The sequence below is a fragment of the Aquila chrysaetos genome, chromosome 16, assembly GCF_900496995.4.
Source record: "Aquila chrysaetos chrysaetos chromosome 16, bAquChr1.4, whole genome shotgun sequence".
NCBI classification, from domain to species: domain Eukaryota; kingdom Metazoa; phylum Chordata; class Aves; order Accipitriformes; family Accipitridae; genus Aquila; species Aquila chrysaetos.
Genome location: NC_044019.1, coordinates 6772286 through 6791203, shown reverse-complemented (window position 1 = coordinate 6791203; position 18918 = coordinate 6772286). Strand labels below are relative to the sequence as shown.

The window sequence follows — 18918 nt, the reverse complement described above, 5'->3', positions numbered from 1 at the left end:
ACCTGCACCCACGGGGCAGCCAGCTGTGCCCTCACCCCGGCGTCAGGTCTCTAATACATTTCTCCTCCTCCACCTCCCATGCACCCAGCACACACGGCAGGAAAAACCCCAGAAGGACAAATCTGCCAGGTTTATTCCAAACAAGACTTTATTAACAAGGCAAGACATTGGGGCCAGGCCAGCACAGCCTGCGGGAAACCCGACCTGTCCTCCAGCAAGGACCAGGGACCCATTCTCCCGTGGGGAGGGCTGGGCAGGAGAGCCCTCGAGGAGTTGGAGCCACCGCTGAGGCTGGGGGGTGCAGTGGGACATCTGCCTCCAGTCACGAATTCCCGAGATTCATTTTCCTCCAGGCTGTTTTGGAAGGCAACACTGGCCAGGTCCTGGGTCCTGGTACACAGCCGGTCCCCAGAGCCCCTCCAAAAGGCACCGCGGTCCCAGGGCACCAAGCGAGACGACAGCAGCTGGTGAAAACCAAACCCTCCCAAGGCAAGGCGGTGGTCTCCGCTAGAAGAGGGTATGGAGGTACCGCCAAAGGCACCGACAAACATGGAGATGATAAGAGCTTTAAAAACATCTTCAAGTTTTTCTCAGCCCTTGCTGATTTTCCCTGCTTGGCACTTCATCCCTTTCAAATTAAAACAGAAAACCTGCAAGAAGGCACAACCCAGCATAGCAGCTCCAGCATGCAGAACCTGAGGCCAAGGCAGAGCTGGGGCTGTCCCCGGCCTCTAGGGACAAGGCCACGGCGGCTCCGACCCAGCAGCAGGATGCTCAGGGCCACCTTAGCTGAAGTCTCGGTTCGGCAGCACCAGCGGAGCCACCAACGTCCAGAGGTAGAGCAGGAGCCCGGCCCAGCTGGAGCAGATCTTCACCCACACGGCCGTCCAGGGGCTCGTCAGCACCCGCAAGCTCTCATCCGGCCTGAAACAGCAAACGAGCAGGCGGCACCCATCACTGTGCTGCGCCTGCAGGGTGGCACGGCGAGCACGGCGGGCAGCAACTGCGCTGGAGAAGGATGGAGGCTGCGAGCACCGAGCCACGGGTGCAATGCAAAGAGCATGGAGGAGAGAGCGGAGGAGCCCCGTGCCTGCAGCCACGCAGCTCCCGGCAGCCGCGCAGCTGCCTGCAGCTCACCCAGGGGATGTGACCCCACCGCTGCAGCCTACAGCACCCCATGGGCTGGGTCCCTGCTCGCCCCATGTCCCAAGGGATCCTGGGCTGCACCAGAAGATGCTGCAGTAGACAGATGGTGAGCCCAGGCACAACCTGCCACAGGCAGCCCTATGCTACCTAGAAATAATTAACATGATTAGGGTGCACATTAAGTGGGCTTGCACACAGACACATCTCAGCAAACAGCTCTGCCCAGCGCAAGAGCAGGGAGGACACCAGGAGAAGTGGATGCAGAGGAAGGGGGACAGTCCCCGGTCCCCACGGGAGTTCTGCCCACCTGTACCAGTTGGTGAGGGTCATCATGATGTAGAGGGCAGCAAGGAGGAGGCAGAGGTGGAAGAAGGTGTAGTTGTAGGACACGCCATCCTGCTCGTTGTCATAGGCACGGTGCAGCCCGCTCTCCACGGCCGCCGCCTCGCCGCCCGCCCCGGCCGCACTTTCCTCCGTCAACATCAGCTTGTTGACCTGCGGGTGGTCCGAGGAGCGGACGCTGCAGGCAGAGGGAGAGCAGGCTCAGGGCTGCCTGCCCACTGCCTCCTCGGCTGCCCCCAGCCCGAGTGGGGCCATCCCCAGGACAGGCAGGGCAGTTTGCGGGATGCAGCTTGTGCGGAAACCCTAAAAGCTGCACCCACAACCCCTCAGGGCAGCCTGCCTGTGTCCCTGGGGACCGGGACGGCTTTGCAAGAGGCACTTAGTGACAAAAACCCTGGACCAAGTTGCGACCTCCCCTCCAGCATTGTCTTTCCCTAAAAGTCTCCCGATGCCTCTCTGCTGTGGGCAGGCAGAGGGACAGTGCAGTCCCTGGGGACATGAGCCAAGTCCTCACCTGATGAAGAGGGTGCAGAGGATGAAGATTATCAGCCCCACAATGCTCGGGGCATCCCACCAGGTTGTCAGCGGCTGGGTGGCTGTCGCCGAGCCGGTGCTGTTCCTCACCAGCAGCGTGGGGTTACAGGTCTGGGCTGGGGAGGACGTGTAGGGAGTTCAGCACCTTTCCTCAGCCCCCAGAGACCCAGGGGTGCAAAGCAACCACCCAGCGTGTGGTCCTGCCCTGTGCACCCCCCTCCCGAACCCGAGGCCGCATCCTGCTTACTTGGTACATTGGCCAGGGCGGACCAGGTGACGTAGATGGTGTAGAGGGTGATGAGGGACGCCTGCAGCAGCCCCGAGTGCGGCTGAGCATCCTGCAAACGCAACGGCGGATGCTCAGGGCTGGTCGTGTACCCCGCGGTGTCATGGCCACCAGCCTCCCAGGTGCCCCCCCGCCGCCTCACCTGGATCTTGGGCAGTATGGACACAGCAGAGATGATGAGGCAGAGGATGAGGTTGATGCTGATGAGGACCTTGCCCTCCGTGCAACCCTCAGGCTTGGTGTAGTAGATGTAGAGCAGCACTATGGCCGCAATGGAGGTGGCATAGAAGATGAAGGTGATGATGCAAAGAGCTGGGGGAGAAAGCAAAAAGGAACGAGGCTGGAGCAGAGCCCGAGTCTCCATGAGCTCAGTGTCACCCACCCCCAGGATGAGCTTCCCATCCCTAAACCCTCTGCAGTGCCAGCCGTACCAACCTGCGTACCAGCCCTTGGCATTGCTCTCGCCCGCATTGTGCAGCCACAGCTGGCTCCAGGAGTGGGCGAAGTCGATGAGGAGGACAAGCTGGATGAGGATGAAGAGGAAGGAGCCAACCACACCAAAGTAAAACCAGACTTGAGGGGAAGAGAAAAACCAGTTAAGAGCAGGGAAAATGGGAATTTGGCAATGGGGCACGTGGCAGCAGGGATGCCAGCTCCAGCGCCAGGTTTGATCCTGTGCTGAGGGTTAACCCAGAGATGCAGAGGACAGTGCGGGCAGCTCCTCACCTGAGGTGAAGGCACCGTCAGGGATGTAGAAGGCCCCCACCGTGATCCCCACCAGCACCAGGAACTTGAAGAACCAGAAGCTGTGGCAGGAGAGAGGAGGCACGGTCTGCAAGCAGGAAGCCAGCGGGGAAGAGGGGGGCTAGCCCTTCCCCACACCAGCATCCCCCCCCAGGGACGAACGCTCACCCGTTCTGCACGGCGGCTCGCGGGTCCTTGCTGCTGCGCACGCACACCATGAGCAGAGCGAAGAGGAAGAAGAAGGCGGCCATGGCGAAGCCCATGCGGTACACGGCTTTGTGGCCCAGGAAGCTGCTGCAGTCGACGTGGGTCTGGACCCCCAGGACTGACCCGCTGCCTTCACAGAAGCCAGGGAGCTGCAAAGGCGACGGGAGGGTGAACATCACCCCAGCATCCCGCACCCACCGCGAGCCCTGGTGCCACCAAAGATGGGCCAGCCCATGATTGCTCCACTGCCACCCATAAAGCAAGCAGTTGGCCTTCTTGGGGACAGTGGTGGGGTGACACAGCTAAAGCCACCCTGCAGGTCAGTGGAAAGCTGGGATGAAACCAGCATTTCCCAAAAACCCTAGCCCAGCCTTCGCATTAGCTCAGCCGGCAGACCTCAGCTCCCTGCATCTGAAGTCCCACCTCCATGACTTGCAAGTCACTTGGCCAGTGGAACCCCAAAAACAGGATGTAGGAAACTTTCCTGGGAGACATCTGGGCAAACTAGATAATGCATGAAATTATCCCACTGCATTTTCCCTTCTGTGGAAAGATGGGGTTAATAACACCCTCTCCCAGCGAGATGCTCAGAAAAAAAGGAACAGAAGCAACATCATGCCTCAAAAATTCACTTTCTGATTCAGCCTCATGTACCCGCCACGAGTTAAACCTCTTCCCCGTGGTGAACAGGCCCAGGACCTCCAGGAGTTATTTACCTTGTGCAGCTCCTTCTCCACGCCAGGGATTATCATAATGATGGACACAAGGGTGCCGAGGAAGAGGAAGAAGGTGAAGAGGAGGCGCGAGACAGTGGAGTTCTTGGCCGAGGGGCAGCAGCCGCACAGCAGGCATGGCGCAGAGCCGCAGAGACAGGACACCTGCAATGAGAGCATCGCTGCATCGGAGGGGTCAAAATTGTCCCCAAAACACGTGCCCAGGTCGAACCGTAAGGAGAACTGCCCAGCAATCCACACCACTGCACCAGGGGCTTTGCTTAGAGCTTCTCGCCAGCCAGCATTGCAACCTGTACCCTGCGGGACCTCATGGAAATGGCCCCAAATCCCCCCAAAAAGTTGCTGAAAACCAAAAAAGCCACGGGAATGGGTTCACTGTAATAACCAACCAACTTGGAAAATGACACCAAGAGTCTGGGAGACACCCTCATCTTCTTTTTAGCTCCCCAGCAATTGCATGCAAAAAAGGGCTCTGGTCCAAACAAAGCACTGCCCTGCAGAGCTTCTTTTCTTTACCAAATAAAATGAGCTTGTAAAATAATTTAAGGCTGCCTTTCCAATCCAATACAGTGCCATGGTTTAACCCCAGCCAGCAATTAAGCACCATGCAGCCACTCACTCACTCCCCCCCAACCCAGTGGGATGGGGGACAGAATTGGGGGAAAAAAAAGTAAAACTCGTGGGTTGAGATAAAGACAGTTTTAATAGGACAGAAAAGGAAGGGGGGAAAATAAATATTATTATTATAATAATAATAATAATAATAATAATAATAATAATAATAATAATAATAATAATAGAATATACAAAACAAGTGATGCACAATACAATTGACCCCGAGGCACAGTGTCCCCCGGCCAACTCCCCCCAGTTTATATACTGGCCATGACATCACATGGTATGGAATACCCCTTTGGCTCGTTTGGGTCAGCTGTCCTGGCTGTGTCCCCTCCCAACTTCATGTGCACCCCCAGCCTCTGCTGGCAGGGCAGTATGAGAAGCTGGAAAGTCCTTGACTTAGTATAAACACTGCTTAGCAACAACTAAAACATCGGTGTGTTACCAACATTATTCTCATCCTAAATCCCAAACACAGCACAATACCAGCTACTAGGAAGAAAATTAACTTTATTCCAGCCAAAACCAGGACATACAGGATGGGGAAAACACTGATATCAGCATCATGGGGAAACTAGCTTGTTCTGCCATCCTTCCCCTTCCCCAAAGGCCACTTTACAGGTGGGGAAACTGAGGCACAGCATCCCTGGGAGTCCATGGTGGGTCCTGGGCTCCTAAAGCCAGCATTGGCAGCACTGCCAGGTGCATGCTCACTCCAGGGTCTCCCACTGCTGTGGGGAGCTGGGCAACTGGGGAAACCCCAGCTTAACAAAACCCAACCTTACTACCTAGCGAAACACTGGCAGGGGTTTCCTGCACAAGGATTGTGCAGCATAAGGCTTGCAGGGAGAAAAAGGAAATTTTTATTAAACTATATTCTTAGACTTCCCTGGTTCCTGCAAGCCATCGCCAGAGGAGCATTAGGGAGATGCTGTTTGCATCCCACCAGCTCGGCTGGGCTGGGCTGAGTTGAGTTGAGTTTTGCTGCTCCAGTATACACTGTTGTCACCAGCTTGTCCAACAATTTGGCTACCTACCTGCCTATTCAATATCTACAAAGTTTGGGAGTGCATCAATCAGTTGCCTTAGAGGCAGAACAGCTGCAGGGGTTTTGCATAACAAGTTTTAAAGCCCATGACGGGGCAGGAATGCAGGATATGGCCATAGCCAGCCCTGACTCTGACATCCCTGAGCTGGGTGGGGAAGATTTTCAGCCTCTTAATCACCGATGCCACCCCCAGGATCTCCTGGCTTGCGGCCACATCCTGAAACCCCTATTTTCCCAAAAGAGGGTGAAGTTGGAGAACAACTAGGGCATTTTCAGGCAAGAGAATGGAAGAAGCTTTTTGGGATGGCCTGTCACTGCTGGGTCACTAATCCACTATGTCATGCGAGCAGAAGGTCCCATGTTCAATATTTGGGGAAAAAATAGGGGAATAAGGTATCTCTCGGGTTTGCATTGAAGACGCTGCACTCTCGGGATTTATCGGGGTTGGTTGGGGAAGTAAACCCAACATCTCACATCAAGGCAAAGCAGGTGTCTGTGCCCTCCGGGCCACTGAACCAGGAGCCAGCGTTGACCCCATGTAAACAAACAGATGGGCTAAAATGCTAAATAAAACATCAAGGGACCCAAAACCTAAATTAAAACTAAATTCCCAACTCTGCCCCACTCCCCATGGTGTAAGCAGGAACAGTGAGGCTCTCGGGACAGACAGCCCAAGCAATGCAGCAGCAAAATACACCCCAAGTCCTCTAAAATAGGGAAACTTCAGGCTATTTCCTTTTTTTTTTTTAATATCTCACTGAAGCCATCACAAGCGCACAGCCTCCCCTGTCCCACGCACCAGCCCAGGGAGCAAAGAGAAATCCCCAAGCAGGTACTGGCAAGCTTCCAGCTACAGGTATTGCCTAGAGACCAACGGGAATTAAATATTCAGAGTTTGTTTAAAATACTACTGCTTTGCTTTTAAAATGTTTTTCTGTAGCTAAAACACATTCCCAAATCCACTTATTTAAAAATTTAGACCATTGGGCGTTTTTAACTCCTGTATCACAGGCAGCTTCTTCCTAGGAAATCCTGTGACCATCTCTGGTCCTCAGCAAACTACCTTCCCTCTACTTACAAGCTAACTTCATTGATTTATTTTGCTTTTGATACTTCATTTCTTCCCTTTGAACAGCTCTTCCTCTCCTGCACTTGAGACACATCAGCCAGCCAGATGCACTTGCAAGCAGGAGAAGGGTTCAGCTCTCTCCCACTATTAAGGGATGCGCACGTGTTGTGTGTTTATTATGGCTATGTACTTCCTAATTGTGCCCAGCAATCAATATTAATTAAATATCACTAAGTATCAACACAAATGTACATTTCTCATGTGTAAGAAATGGACGTGGCAGAAGAGGAAACCAGATGTTGAGCTGCTCTGTGTGCAGGACATCAAACCTGCAGCTCCCTCATCCAGGATGCTCACGGATGGTCATGAGCGATCACTTTGATGCCCCTGAATCACTAGAGGTGGCTTTGAATTTCTTTTTGAAACATAAGCACATCATTATTTGAGAAAAATCACCTCCTTCCTGATTTATTCCTCTCTACCCACATCCCAGCCCCATGTCCCAGCCCCACCAGAGGCTGTGTTGAGCTGACGGTACCCACGGGAGCTGGGATGGGTGAGAGAGCCCCTGCATCCCACAGGGACCCTCATTCCACCTCTCCAAGAGCTGCTCAAGGGACATCACTTCATGCTTTCAACTTGAAGACAAGAAAAAATGGCCTTCAGTTAGAGATTGCTTCCTTTCAGGCTCATTAAATGCACCACTTGCACAAGAATGCATTTAAATGTGCCACCACTACCGTATTTCCCCTTCTAATAAAAAAAAGAGAACAACAAAAATCCCTTTTAAGGCAGAATTACTGCATTACTTCACCTGACCTAGCAAAGCACCTTAGTGCACCCTTAACTTTAAGCACATCAATACCTCCAGCTCCTCTCCTTTCAGTGCCAACTGAAACAAAAAGCACCCGTCCTAAAAGCACTGAAACCAGCCTGGAAAATCCTGAGGTTGGCTGTTGTTTAGGAGGTTGTTGGATTTGAGGGTTCAGCCTCCCATCCAAACACCACTGAAGGCTTGCAGGAGGCACAGGCTTGGGTGTCACGTTTTCCCCAGGGTCGGTGCAGGTGGATGGGGGTGCAGGGGTGTCCACAGGGCCAGGATGGAGCTGGGCTGAAGGAAATCCTTGCTCCACGTGCAGCCTCCAAACCCTGTGGTTGACCTCTGGGAAAGCTGCAGGTGGATGAGGTAGTTTCTAGTATGAGGTTTTGGGGAGCCCACAGCAACCCTGGAGCCTGCCGGAGGTTTATTTTCAAGGATGACTCTTAGAGGGCCAAGCTCCATAGCAATATTTCAGGTTTTACAGCCTTTTGCAACCATGGGAGGGCAACTGCCAAGGTAATGGGGTACAGCAGCCCAGTTCTGCTGACCTGCTTTGTGCAGCAGTAATGTGAGAGTCGCGTGTCACCCGGTGCCTTTTTTCATGACTTCTGGTGCCCTTCTTGGGTATCCCCCTCTAAGCACCTTTGCAAAGGAAGCAGATCCCTTGTGCCATGTGCTAACCTGACCTGCTGCCCGGGCACCTCTTGAATTCAGTCTTTCTCTTTAAAAAGCAAATGGGTTAAGAGCAGGGAAAATCCTCCCATGTTAAGGCAGCACTGGACACCCTTTGATACACCTCATTTCAAAGACTTTCAAAGATGCCCATAAGTATGAACATGGCCAACGGCCAAACAGCAGGATGGAAAAAGCCAACCGAGGGAAGTGGCTGCAGCATGAGAGCGGTGGATTAATGAGGAAGCATCGGTTTTCAGCTGCTGCAGATGAAAGATTAACCTCTCCAGTTTCGCTGTCAACTTCCTCATTAAATCCAGCTCACCTCCAGTGCGACTTGCAGGTAAGGGCTGCTGTGCCTCCCCTGCCTGGTGACTAGGAGAGCGTGGCTGGAGCCGGACAAGTACTGTCCACCCAGTCCAACCCAGGGAAATGGAACAACATGAACCCAACTACACCAGCCCAACTACACCAACCAACACCACCGCCCAAACAACACCAGTGCAACTACACCAGCTCAACTACACCAGCCTAACAACAGCCCAACCACACCAGCCCAACACTACCAGCCCAACACCACATCTTCTGCAAGCTGCCCTCGCCCCAGCAAACCCAGGGAGGCAGAGACTGAGTCAACCAAAAGCAATGCCGAGCAACCAGTCTTTATCTCCTGTTAAATGAATAACCCGGCAGGTTAATCAGTACCAAACCCACGGGATCAGGCACAGGCTCGGGAGGCTGGTGGCTCTCACGTCTGGCAGGTGGCTTTGCATTGGTACAACGAGGCTGATAGTCCCCATGAGGTGCCCAAACCATGCCAGAGGGCTGCACTTGCCCCTGGGGTTTGCTTTAGCTTGGGCAAGCTTCTGCTGGCAAACACCAACCCTGTCCCGCAAGGAAGGCAGCTCGAGACCACCGCGCTGCTCGTGGCGGCGGTGGGCAGCCTGGCAAATCACTGGAGGCAGAGAAAGGGAAATTTTTTCTCAGATGGTGCAAAGTTTCACTCAGGAACAGCTTGTAGAGTTTTAACGGGACAGTGCTGAAGAGATGGCTTGACAATCTGATGCTGCTTTGAGTCAAATGATGCAGGCTGACCAGAAGGACTTAGTTCAGATTTTCTTGTTAAAAATTAAAAAAAATACAAAGATTGAAGGTTTTGTTTGGTTTGGGGGGTGGTTTTTTTTTCCCCTGTTGTGGTTTTTCAGTTCAGAATTGAGCTAAAACACCCCTTTAGCCAACCAGCCCCACTGGAAAGAATAAGAGAACTAAACCTGTATAGCAACTCTATCCTGTTACCATGGCCTGGGCCAGAATAGGTTTTTTGGGGAAAAAATCCAGAACTAGGCCAGAAACCTCCCCAGCCCTGCTCCAGAGTAACTCCCAGCTTTTCCGATACCTGCCCATAAGAAAAAATACCGGACGTGTTACAGACGGAGGCCTTGCAGACCGCCCTCCGTCCGATCTTACATTTCAAAAGCTCCGGTTCGTTAAACCTCCAAAACTTTGAGGTCAAGTTGCAAAACTGGCCCCATTTCCAGGTTTCCAGGCCAGCGGCTCTCGGGTTGGTCTCACAGCCCTGCCCTGGCCCCGTGCCCGCAGGTGAGGCAACGCCAGGGCAGGCAACGCCGGCCGTGGGCAGCCGCCGCGTCACCGGGCACGGCACGCTGAAGCATGCACCCTGCATCACCGGGCACGGCACCCCGAATCACGCACCCTGCATCACCGGGCACGGCACCCCGAATCACGCACCCTGCACCCTCCCTGGGCCACGGCACCCCACGCAGAGCCTCCCCCACCCACGGACCTGCACCCCCTCATCCCTGCTCTTACTCCATCCCCAGCCCCCCGCTTTGGGGCTCGGCAGTGAGAACCGGGCAGGACCCCCGGCCCCTCAGCATTGCATGGGTGCAGCAGGACTGGACCCCCCCCCAGTGTATCAGGGCAGGGCGACCAGGACCCCCCCACTCCCCCAGGTGCAGGGGGGCATCACTCCTCCAGCTCCCCACATTCCCCAAGCGCACTGGGGTCCGCTCTGGGTCTCCCCTGCGCACCCCCGGGTGCAGTGGGATGCCCTGCTCCGGGGGTCCCCTCCATCGCCCCGGGGGTCCCCTCCATCCCCCCGGGAGCGGCACTGCGCACCCTCCGGGCTTCCCTTGGGCCCCCCCCCCCCCCGCGTCTCCTTCGCCCCCCCGGGTGTACCGGGGCCCATCCCCGGGGTGCCCCTCAGACCTCCCCGGGCCTCCCCTGAACCCTCCTCCGGACCCCCGGCAGCAGCGGCTCCCCGGCCCCCGGGCCGCGCCCGCCGCTGCGGCGCTGGGACCCGGCGCAGCCCCGCTCCCCGCCTCGGTCCCGTCCCCCCCCCCCGCCGCCGCTCCCCTCCCGGGCCGGCACTCACGCAGCTGAGCAGGGAGCAGACGCCGAGACAGGCCCCCATGGTGCGGCCGCGGCTGCCGCCGGCTCCCCGCTCCCCTCCGCCGCCGCCGCGCTGGCTCCGCCCGGGCCGGCCCCGGGGCACCGAGCTCCGGGCGCGTCGCTCCCGCCGCGCCTCCCCCCGGGGCGGCCCCCGCGGCGGCGGGGGCGGGTCCCGGGTCCCTCCCGACCGCAGGGCAGCCCCTCCACCGCCGCCCCGAGCCCCTCGGACCGGGGGAGCGGCAGCCCCGGCCCCTCCTTCGCCGCTGACCGCCGAGGGGACCCCGCCGACACCGTGGGCCCGGGCCGGAGCGGGGGCCCTGGGGAGGAACGGCCAGGCCCGCAGCGCCGGGGCTCTCTTTCTTTCCCCTCGAAGCAGCCCGCGGGAAGGGCCCGGCGCCTTCGGAGGCAGCTCGGGGTCCCGAGGGGTGTTTTGAGTGTGTTCGCGGTGAACCGGGTCCCCTTGGAAAGGCCGTGTCCGGGGGTCTGGTCCCCCCCGCCGCCTGTCCCCAGAGCAGCTGAGGGTGCTGCAGGGAGCCTGGGGTCACCCGGCACCCGGCTCCAGGAGAGAAATTAATGAAGCCCTGGGATTTTTGGTGATTGAATGCCGCTTGTGCAGCCTGATGTGACTTTGCTGAGAGCTGCCGAGGGCAGACGTGGGGTCAGTGACTGCGCTGGAGGCCCAGGAAGAGCAGAGTGCTGGGCTACTCCTGGCCATCAAGTCCTACAAGTCCAGCACGCCCACCAGCTCCAGCCCACCCACCGTCTCAGAATCACAAAATCACAGCATGGCTGAGGCTGGCCGGGACCTCTGGGGGTCATCTGGTCCAACCCCCCTGCTCAAGCAGGGCCATCCAGAATCAGTTGCCCAGGACCATGTCCAGACGACATTTGAATATCTCCAAGGATGGAGACTCCACAGCCTGCCTGGGCAACCTGTGCCAGTGCTCGGGCACCCTCACAGTAAAAAAAGTGTTTCCTGATGTTCAGAGGGACCCTCCTGTGTTTCAGTTTGTGCCCACGGCCACGGGTCCTGTCGCTGGGCAACACTGAAAAGCGGCTGGATCCGCCCTCTTTGCATCCTCTCTTCAGGTATTTACATACGTTGATGAGATCCCCCTGAGCCTTCTCTGCTCCAGGCTGAACAGTCCCAGCTCCCTCAGCCTTTCCTCATATGTGAGGCGCTCCAGTCCCTTCATCACCTTCGTGGCCCTTTGTTGGACTCTTTCCAGTACATCCACGTCTCTCGTACTGGGGAGCCCAGCACTGGCCACAGCAGTCCAGGTGTGGCCTCAGCAGTGCTGATCACCGGATCACCTCCCTCGACCTGCTGGCAGTGCTTTGCCTAATGCAGGCAAGGACACCCTTCGCCGCCTTTGCAGCAAGGGCATGTTGCCGCCTCATGTTCAACCTGGTGTCTACCAGGTCCTTTTCTGCAAAGCTGCTTTTCAGCTGGGCGGCCCCCAGCATGTGCCGGTGCCTGGAGCTGTACTTCCCCAGGGGCAAGACTTTGCCCTTCCCCTTACTGAAGTCCGTGAGGTTCCTGTCAGCCCATTTTTCCAGCCTGACGAGGTCCTTCTGGATGGCAGCATGACCTCTGCTATACCAGCCACCCTTCCCAGTTTGGTGTCATCTGCAAACTTGCTGAGCCTACACTCTGCCCCATCATCCAGATCGTTAATGAAGATATTTAACAGGACTGGACCCAGTACAGACCCCTGGGGTACACCACTAGTGACTGGTCTCCAACTAGACTTTGTGCCACAGATCACCACGCCTGGGCCTGGTCATTCAGCCAGTTTTCAACCCACCTCACTGTCTGCTCATCCACCTGCATCAACAGCTTCTCTGTGAGGATCTTGTGGGAGACAGTGTCAAAGGCCTTCCTGAAGTCCTGGTAGACAATACCCACTGCTGTCCCCTCGTTTACCAAGCCAGTCTTTTCACTGTAGAAGTTCATCAAGTTGGCCAAGCATGTCTTGCCCTTAGTGAAGCCATGCTGACTTCTCATCCTTAATGTGCCTGGAAATGCTTCCCAGGTTTAGCTGCTCCATCACCTTCCCAGGGATTGAGGTGCAGCTGGCAGGCCCATAGTTCCCTGGGTCCTCCTTGCCCTTCTTGAAGATAGGAGTGACATTTGCTTTCCTCCAGCCTTCAGGCTCTTCTCCTAGTCGCCATGATCAATCAAAGGTTGTCGAGAGTGGCCTCGCAATGACATCAGCCACCTCCCTCAGCACTCGTGGGTGCATCCCAGCAGGGTCCAGGTACTTTTGTATGTCCAGTTTGCTTAAGTATCCCCTGACTTGATCCTCTTCTACCAAGGGTATGTCTCCCTTGCTCCAGACTTTCTCCTTGGTCTCTGGGACCTGGGATTCCTGAATATTGGTCTTGCAGGTAAAGAGGCAAAGGCGGCATTCAGTTCCTTAGCCTTTCCCATGCCCTGTGGCACCAGGTCTCCCATCTCATGGAGCAATGGACCCATATTTTCCCTAGTCTTCCGCTTGTCGCCTGTAGCAGCCCCTCTTGCTGGCTTTGACAACACACCTTCCAGCTCCAGCAGACCCCCCCAGCTCCAGCAGACCGCCCAGCTCCAGCAGACCTACCAGCCTGAACCCACTCCACCTGCGGGACCAGACCCCGGGCAAGGGGGTCCGAGGGGCATCTGCCTGCACAGAGCCCAGGGTGGGAGCTGGGGCTGGGCAGGCAGCCCATCTCCCTGCTCTGCCTGCCCCACTGGAGTCTGGCACGTCTGCTCGGAGCGGCGAATGCTGCTCTGCTGCTGGCATGCATAATTCAGGGGCTGAGATAAACTGGGATGTGCTAGCCCACTTCCAGACCCTAAATTTAGACAGCCGGGAAAATACATGAGTATGCAGCAGCAGGCAGGCTTTGGGGGGCACGGGGCTGGGGCAGATGAGGAGCCAACATGCCTCCTGTCTCGTTGAGGAAGAGGAGGGTGTCACGCTTCTTGCTCCAGAGGTAAAGCTCCAGGGTTCCGCCTCTGATCAGCGGTTGGCACAAATTTAAAAAAAAGCTTTTCTAAGCCACCGTGGGCTCCCAAAAGCTGCCACCTGATTGCAGTCCTGCAACAGGAGAGGTCAGCACCCATAAATTGCTCGCTGATCTCAGCTGACCTCGGGTTGCTTTTCCTTTCGGGAGACGGGCCGGGCTGTGCGCTGGGGACCTGCCCGGCCCGGCTGGGTGCGGGCACGGGTCTGGCAGCGATGGGCTGGCTCCAGGCACAGCCCCCCGGGTGGGACGCGGGGGCTCTGGCAGCTCCCATCTCTTCCCGGCTGGCCACAGGAGCCCGGTGACAGCCGCAGCACGAGTGTCCTTTGGTCCCTGTCCTCCTGGGAAGGACAAATCGGCCCGAGGGGTATTTGTCCCCTGGGTCCTGGCTGTCCCCCTGTGCCTTGCCAGGGACGTGAGCCCGCTGGCACGCCGGGAGCAGAAATCCCACCGGCTCCATCGACCCTGGAGGGGACCAATCCTGCCCACACTGTCCCCTCGTCCCCTTTGACGACGCCACCAGATGGCAGTGCCGCTATGAGACCGGCCACGGCAGTGGGGACGGTGGCTGGGCTCGGGCCCTGCCTGCTCCTGAGTGGCCAAGCAGGGCCCCGGCTGCCAGGACGGAGAGGGCTTCCCCCCCCCCCCGTGTCATAGGGGTGTCCCCACGCCTGGCTTTTGCTGGTGAGCAGAGTCCACGTCACCAGCCACAGCATCAGCCCCTGGCCGTCCCCTTCTCGGGAGGTGGCTTGTCGTCGGCAGCAAGAGCTGCCCTGGGCCGGACCGGGACGCAGCGAGGCAGGCAGCAATGTCACAAGTGACAGAGCTGTGACAGTCCCCCCCGTGCACCAAAGGACACGCTGGTTTTACATCACCCCACACACGGGGAAGATGAGGAATGGGAGAGGAGGGATGCTGCCAGAGCCCAGGGACGTGTGGCTGCCTCCAGCCCCCCGTGCAACAGAAACCCCCAGCCCACGTCCCACTGCTCAGCAGGGCTGGGAGCATCCTTGCCCATGGACCCCTAATAAAACACCTTTTTTCTGCTCTGCCTCCCTTTCCGCTCCTCCCGCATCACTCAGCATTCCCGAGGCGCCAGGGGACATCTTCTTTCCCTCCCCTCAGTGCCTGGTTCCTTAGGGGTCAGGGTATCATTTTCTGCCTGCCACGGGGGACTATAGGGCTGGGGATAGCACCAGACTGGCAGGCCAAGCACAGCTTGCCAGGGATGCTCTCCCACCCGGGAACCCAGGGGGGAAAACAAATGATCTCATGTGACTGTATCTGGGACAATACCAGCTTAGCCGTGGGCGCAGCCAGAAGGGTTCCTGCTGAGCCTGAGCAATGCTATTCATGGATAAACCTACATTACAATAATTAATAATAATTAATAATCGACTCTGTATTTGGAAAACCAGCTAAACCCATCAAGCACCTTTCCTCCAGAGCATCGTCTAGTGCAGGCAAATGCAGGCATGGCATAAGGTGCATTTTTGGGGTGATGATTATGGGTTTGATGAACCCCTGGTCCATGGAGTTGTCCTACCTCTGGCACCCTGGGGGCCGGCCCCGCTCCTGGATGGGGCTTTTAGGGTATCCGGGACCCTTCCCCTCAGCCACCAGCTGCCATCACAGCCTTGTGGTTTGGGTGCTTTGCGGAACTGCTCCAAGATGTCAGGGTGCTGCTTATCTGTGCTGGGAGGTGTGGGGGGTCCCCCTGCCCTTCCCAGGCTGCAAGAGAAGCCAGGGGAGGCCAGGGACGAAGCTAGCCCCATTTACTGCCAGCAGTATATTTTCTCAGCCATGCCGCCTCTCTCGGGGTTTCCAGCCCCCAGACAAGAAGGGGGACAGGCAAAAAGCCAGTCTGGGATGGGAAGGACAAATGCAAAAGTCCTGAGATTGAAGCGTCTCCCTCCCCCCTTGTCTAAGGATGTCTTCGAGTCAGGGAATTAGTTTTCCACTAAGCTCTTCTGTAATAAACAGAGACACGGGAGGACTAGCAATGGGCGATTGCTTGGCCCTTAATTACAGACAGAGGCAGAGTGTTCAGGGTCACGGGAGCCGGGATTCAAACCCAGTGGAAATGAAGGGGATGATTTTCAGGAAGACCATTGCAGGCACCTTCAGAACCTTCTGTGCTTGAGCTCCTGCTTTGTCCCTTTTGTTTACCAGGACCCTCCCATCCTGCAACACCGCATGCTTAGCAGCCGAATACATCTCAAATGCATCAGCCCTTGAGACCAGCCCAACAGAGGAGCCTGATGGACACAAAGAAAACCCTCTGAATCTAGTGATGGGCATCCCACCTGCTGGCATTGCTTCTGGGAAACCCACTGAGCATCGGGATTTGCATTTTGGACCCTCTTCGAGGACCTTTTGCCAGTTTGAGACGTCTTAAAGACCAGTGGGGCAATGTGGAGCTGACGTGGCTGGCGGTTTCTGTAATGGGCCATCACCAAACTTATCGCTTGTCATCCAACAGGCTGAGGTCTTCTCCCCAAAGCCTCTCCCAGCTAGAAGAGCAAAGGGCTTTGAGGCCGAGAAATGCTGGCTGCCCTCCGTCCTTGAAGCTTGATTTAGCCTAGGCTTGCAGACACAGTGACTGACTGGAAAAGCTTTGGCATTTCCCTGCTGAGTTTGGACAGACGCTGTTTGTCTTTCTCGTGGCGGTGGCCAGATGCCTGGCCGGTGATGGATGGGAGTGTCGCGCAGGAGTTTCTGCGCTGTCACAACTGCTGGGTCTCTCATGGGGTGGAAAATCTGGGGAGGAGGCGACGCCACTGTGAGCTGAATGTCTTCCCCAAGGTACCAGGATCTGAGTCAACAGAGACGGTGGGGTAGGGAGGTGGGGGGAGGAAGAAGCAGGGTGAGACCTTGATCTGAAGGTGTCCTTGGTCCACCTGGCAGGAGGACCTGGTTCTTCCTTCATTCTCAGCCTGCAGCCTCCACACCACTGGGTGCTTCTGCTTTGCCGCTCGCCCCAGCTCTGAGTTTGAGCCCCCCAATTTGCTTTCCCAGCACCCAAAGGCTCCAGCCTTCCTCCAAACAACAGCACGAGCCTCCCTGAGCCCCTCACCTGCATTTCCCAACATCCCCTGGGTGACCGGGTGTCCCCAGTGCCACCTGGGTGTCCCAGCCAGGGCAATGCTGGGGGGATTGCAAATTTGGGATGCCCTTGGAAAGCTGCATATGGCGCAGGCAGTTTTCGAGCCTGTTCATTTTCAGCCTTAATGATTCTTCCTCTCGGAGAAATGGCTAATGAGCCATGGGGATCCAATTAGATTTCTCCAGTCAGCCTTTCGCCTTGTTCCTTGCCGTATAGAATAAAAAAAAAAAAAAAGAAAAAAAAAGAAAAAAACCAACATGCACAAGCGTGGAGACAATCAGATCAGTGTCTCCTTAATGAGTTCATGGCTCCGGCGGAAATATCTGTCTTTGACAGGAGAGGCAGAAACCGAGCTGCACGCGTGGGCGAGTGTGCTGTGGGGTGGGAGCCGTGTTCCCCCCTTTGCAGACCCTTTGTGGAGTGCGGGTGAGCCCGCAGCGTGCCTCATCAGGTTTCGGGTTTGCTCCCTGCACCGGGTGCTTCGCACAACACCCATCTGGATGCCCAGAGTCACTCGGCTGTTCTTTATGAAGCACAGCAGCAAGCTGGGGTTTTACACCATGTTTCTGTAGGATCAGAGATGCTAATAAAGTCCAGATGCTCTCCAGCATAAAATACCCCAGCTTGGGTGGAAGGACCCCAGGAAACCCTGGGGTGGGAGAGGAGCGGGGCTACCAAGGTGGGGAGAAGTGATGAGATGCCGTTGGGAGCATCACAGCAGCGGTGATGCTCACCTGGATGGGGGTGAGACACTGCGGGGTGAAAGATGCCACCAGCGAGGACCTCGTTGTCCCCCCCCAGTGCTCGCAGACCCCACACCCTGGCCGTGGCTGCGGCAGCGCTGCCGAGCCCCACGTGGCCCTGCCGAGCAGATTTTGCTTAGCTGCCTGGGCTATATTTAGCTGCCTGTAAAAGGGGTTAGCAAGCAGCGCTGGAGCCAGTGGCACAGCTAAGAATGTCAACGTAAGAGCAGCCAGGGATAAAAAAAGCCCAACCCAGGCACTGGGAGCTTTGCACAAATCCCTCTCGCTGCTGGAGGTGGAGGCAGGCAGGCAGGCAGGGCTGCAGGCAGCAACCGCATCCCCCCAGGGTGGTAGCACTGGGTGATGGCTACTCGCCGTCCACTTGGTTGGCGATTTGACTGCTGTGATTTTGGGCTGATTTGGCTGGTTTGCAGCATACCAACATTCAGCTGGATGGCAAGGGTCTGCTGGGGGAGAATGGGGCCTGAAATTCAGTGGTTTTGGTTAAATCCCAGGGCTTTTGGGGCAGGCATCCCCCTCCATGGACAGGAGACAGTGGCAGGCAGGAGGGACAGCCTGCTCCCCCAAGCTGGGAGGTGTCTGTGAGGCTCCCTCCATCCCCATCCAGGCATCTGGAAGTTACTGGAGCATGAACAACAGATTTGAGTGCTTTTTTTTGCCCATGAAGACACCTTTTTGGGATGCTTTCTTTATGCTCAGTTAACTTGAACACACCTTTCTTCCAAAGGCTCACCTCGCAGCCCCGATCTGGCCTCTTAAAGCAAAAACTGGGCAAGTCCCACCATGTCCCAGCTCTTCCCAAACCCTCCTGTGTTTCTATGAGCTCTTCTGCACTGCCCCGACCTTGCCTGGACTCACCACCTGCCTGTGCAGATGGGGCTGCTGCCCAGAAACATCAGATTTAAACCAATATAGGAGTCGATACATTGGAAAGGTCATTTCCAGAACTGTAGCTAATTTGTCCCAGAAATAATTTGCATGTTCTGCTTGTCCGTTGGGGCAGGTGATGAATATTTCAATGGCTGGGCCCCAAGAGAGGCACTTAGAGTCATTCGATGGGGACCTCATTTCCCTGGTGGGACAGCAGCTCTTGTGATGAACTGGCAGCAGGATAAGCCCCAAGCTGTGGCTACATCTGGCTGCATGATCCACCACGCCTTTGGGTCAGGAAAGAGCTTCTGCTGCAAAAAAAAAAAAAAAAAAAGACATCATTATTTTGGTTGAATTTTCCCATTCTGCTGGGAATGGCTAAGTTGCAGATGAGTTGCAAAGACCTGTGCAACTCATTGCAGGTATTCAAGCTGCCTTGACCTACAGAAATACGAAAAACAGCTTATGTGCTATCCCCCATCGTGGAAGGGATGGCATGGCACAGTGGGGGGAAGATCTCCACCACCTCCATCACGTTGT

The 18918-nt window shown here is 56.3% G+C and overlaps 1 protein-coding gene across 2 annotated transcripts; it reads right to left on the bottom strand.

Moving 5' to 3' along the window:
- Nucleotides 1-130: 130 nt before the first annotated feature.
- SERINC2 (serine incorporator 2) lies at nucleotides 131-10720 on the bottom strand. Of its 2 annotated transcripts, XM_030039813.2 has the most exons (11): nucleotides 10616-10720; nucleotides 3976-4137; nucleotides 3221-3408; nucleotides 3035-3114; nucleotides 2744-2881; nucleotides 2451-2620; nucleotides 2270-2360; nucleotides 2003-2138; nucleotides 1454-1666; nucleotides 785-924; nucleotides 131-650 (listed from the first exon to the last, which is right to left on the bottom strand). In XM_030039813.2, the coding sequence occupies exons 1-10, from the start codon at nucleotides 10652-10654 to the stop codon at nucleotides 786-788; spliced, it is 1356 nt and encodes a 451-aa protein (XP_029895673.1). In that variant the 5' UTR covers nucleotides 10655-10720; the 3' UTR covers nucleotides 131-650; nucleotide 785. The 2 variants fall into 2 exon arrangements, with proteins under 2 accessions (XP_029895673.1, XP_029895672.1); XM_030039812.2 differs by having other exon boundaries at nucleotides 131-924.
- Nucleotides 10721-18918: the final 8198 nt, after the last annotated feature.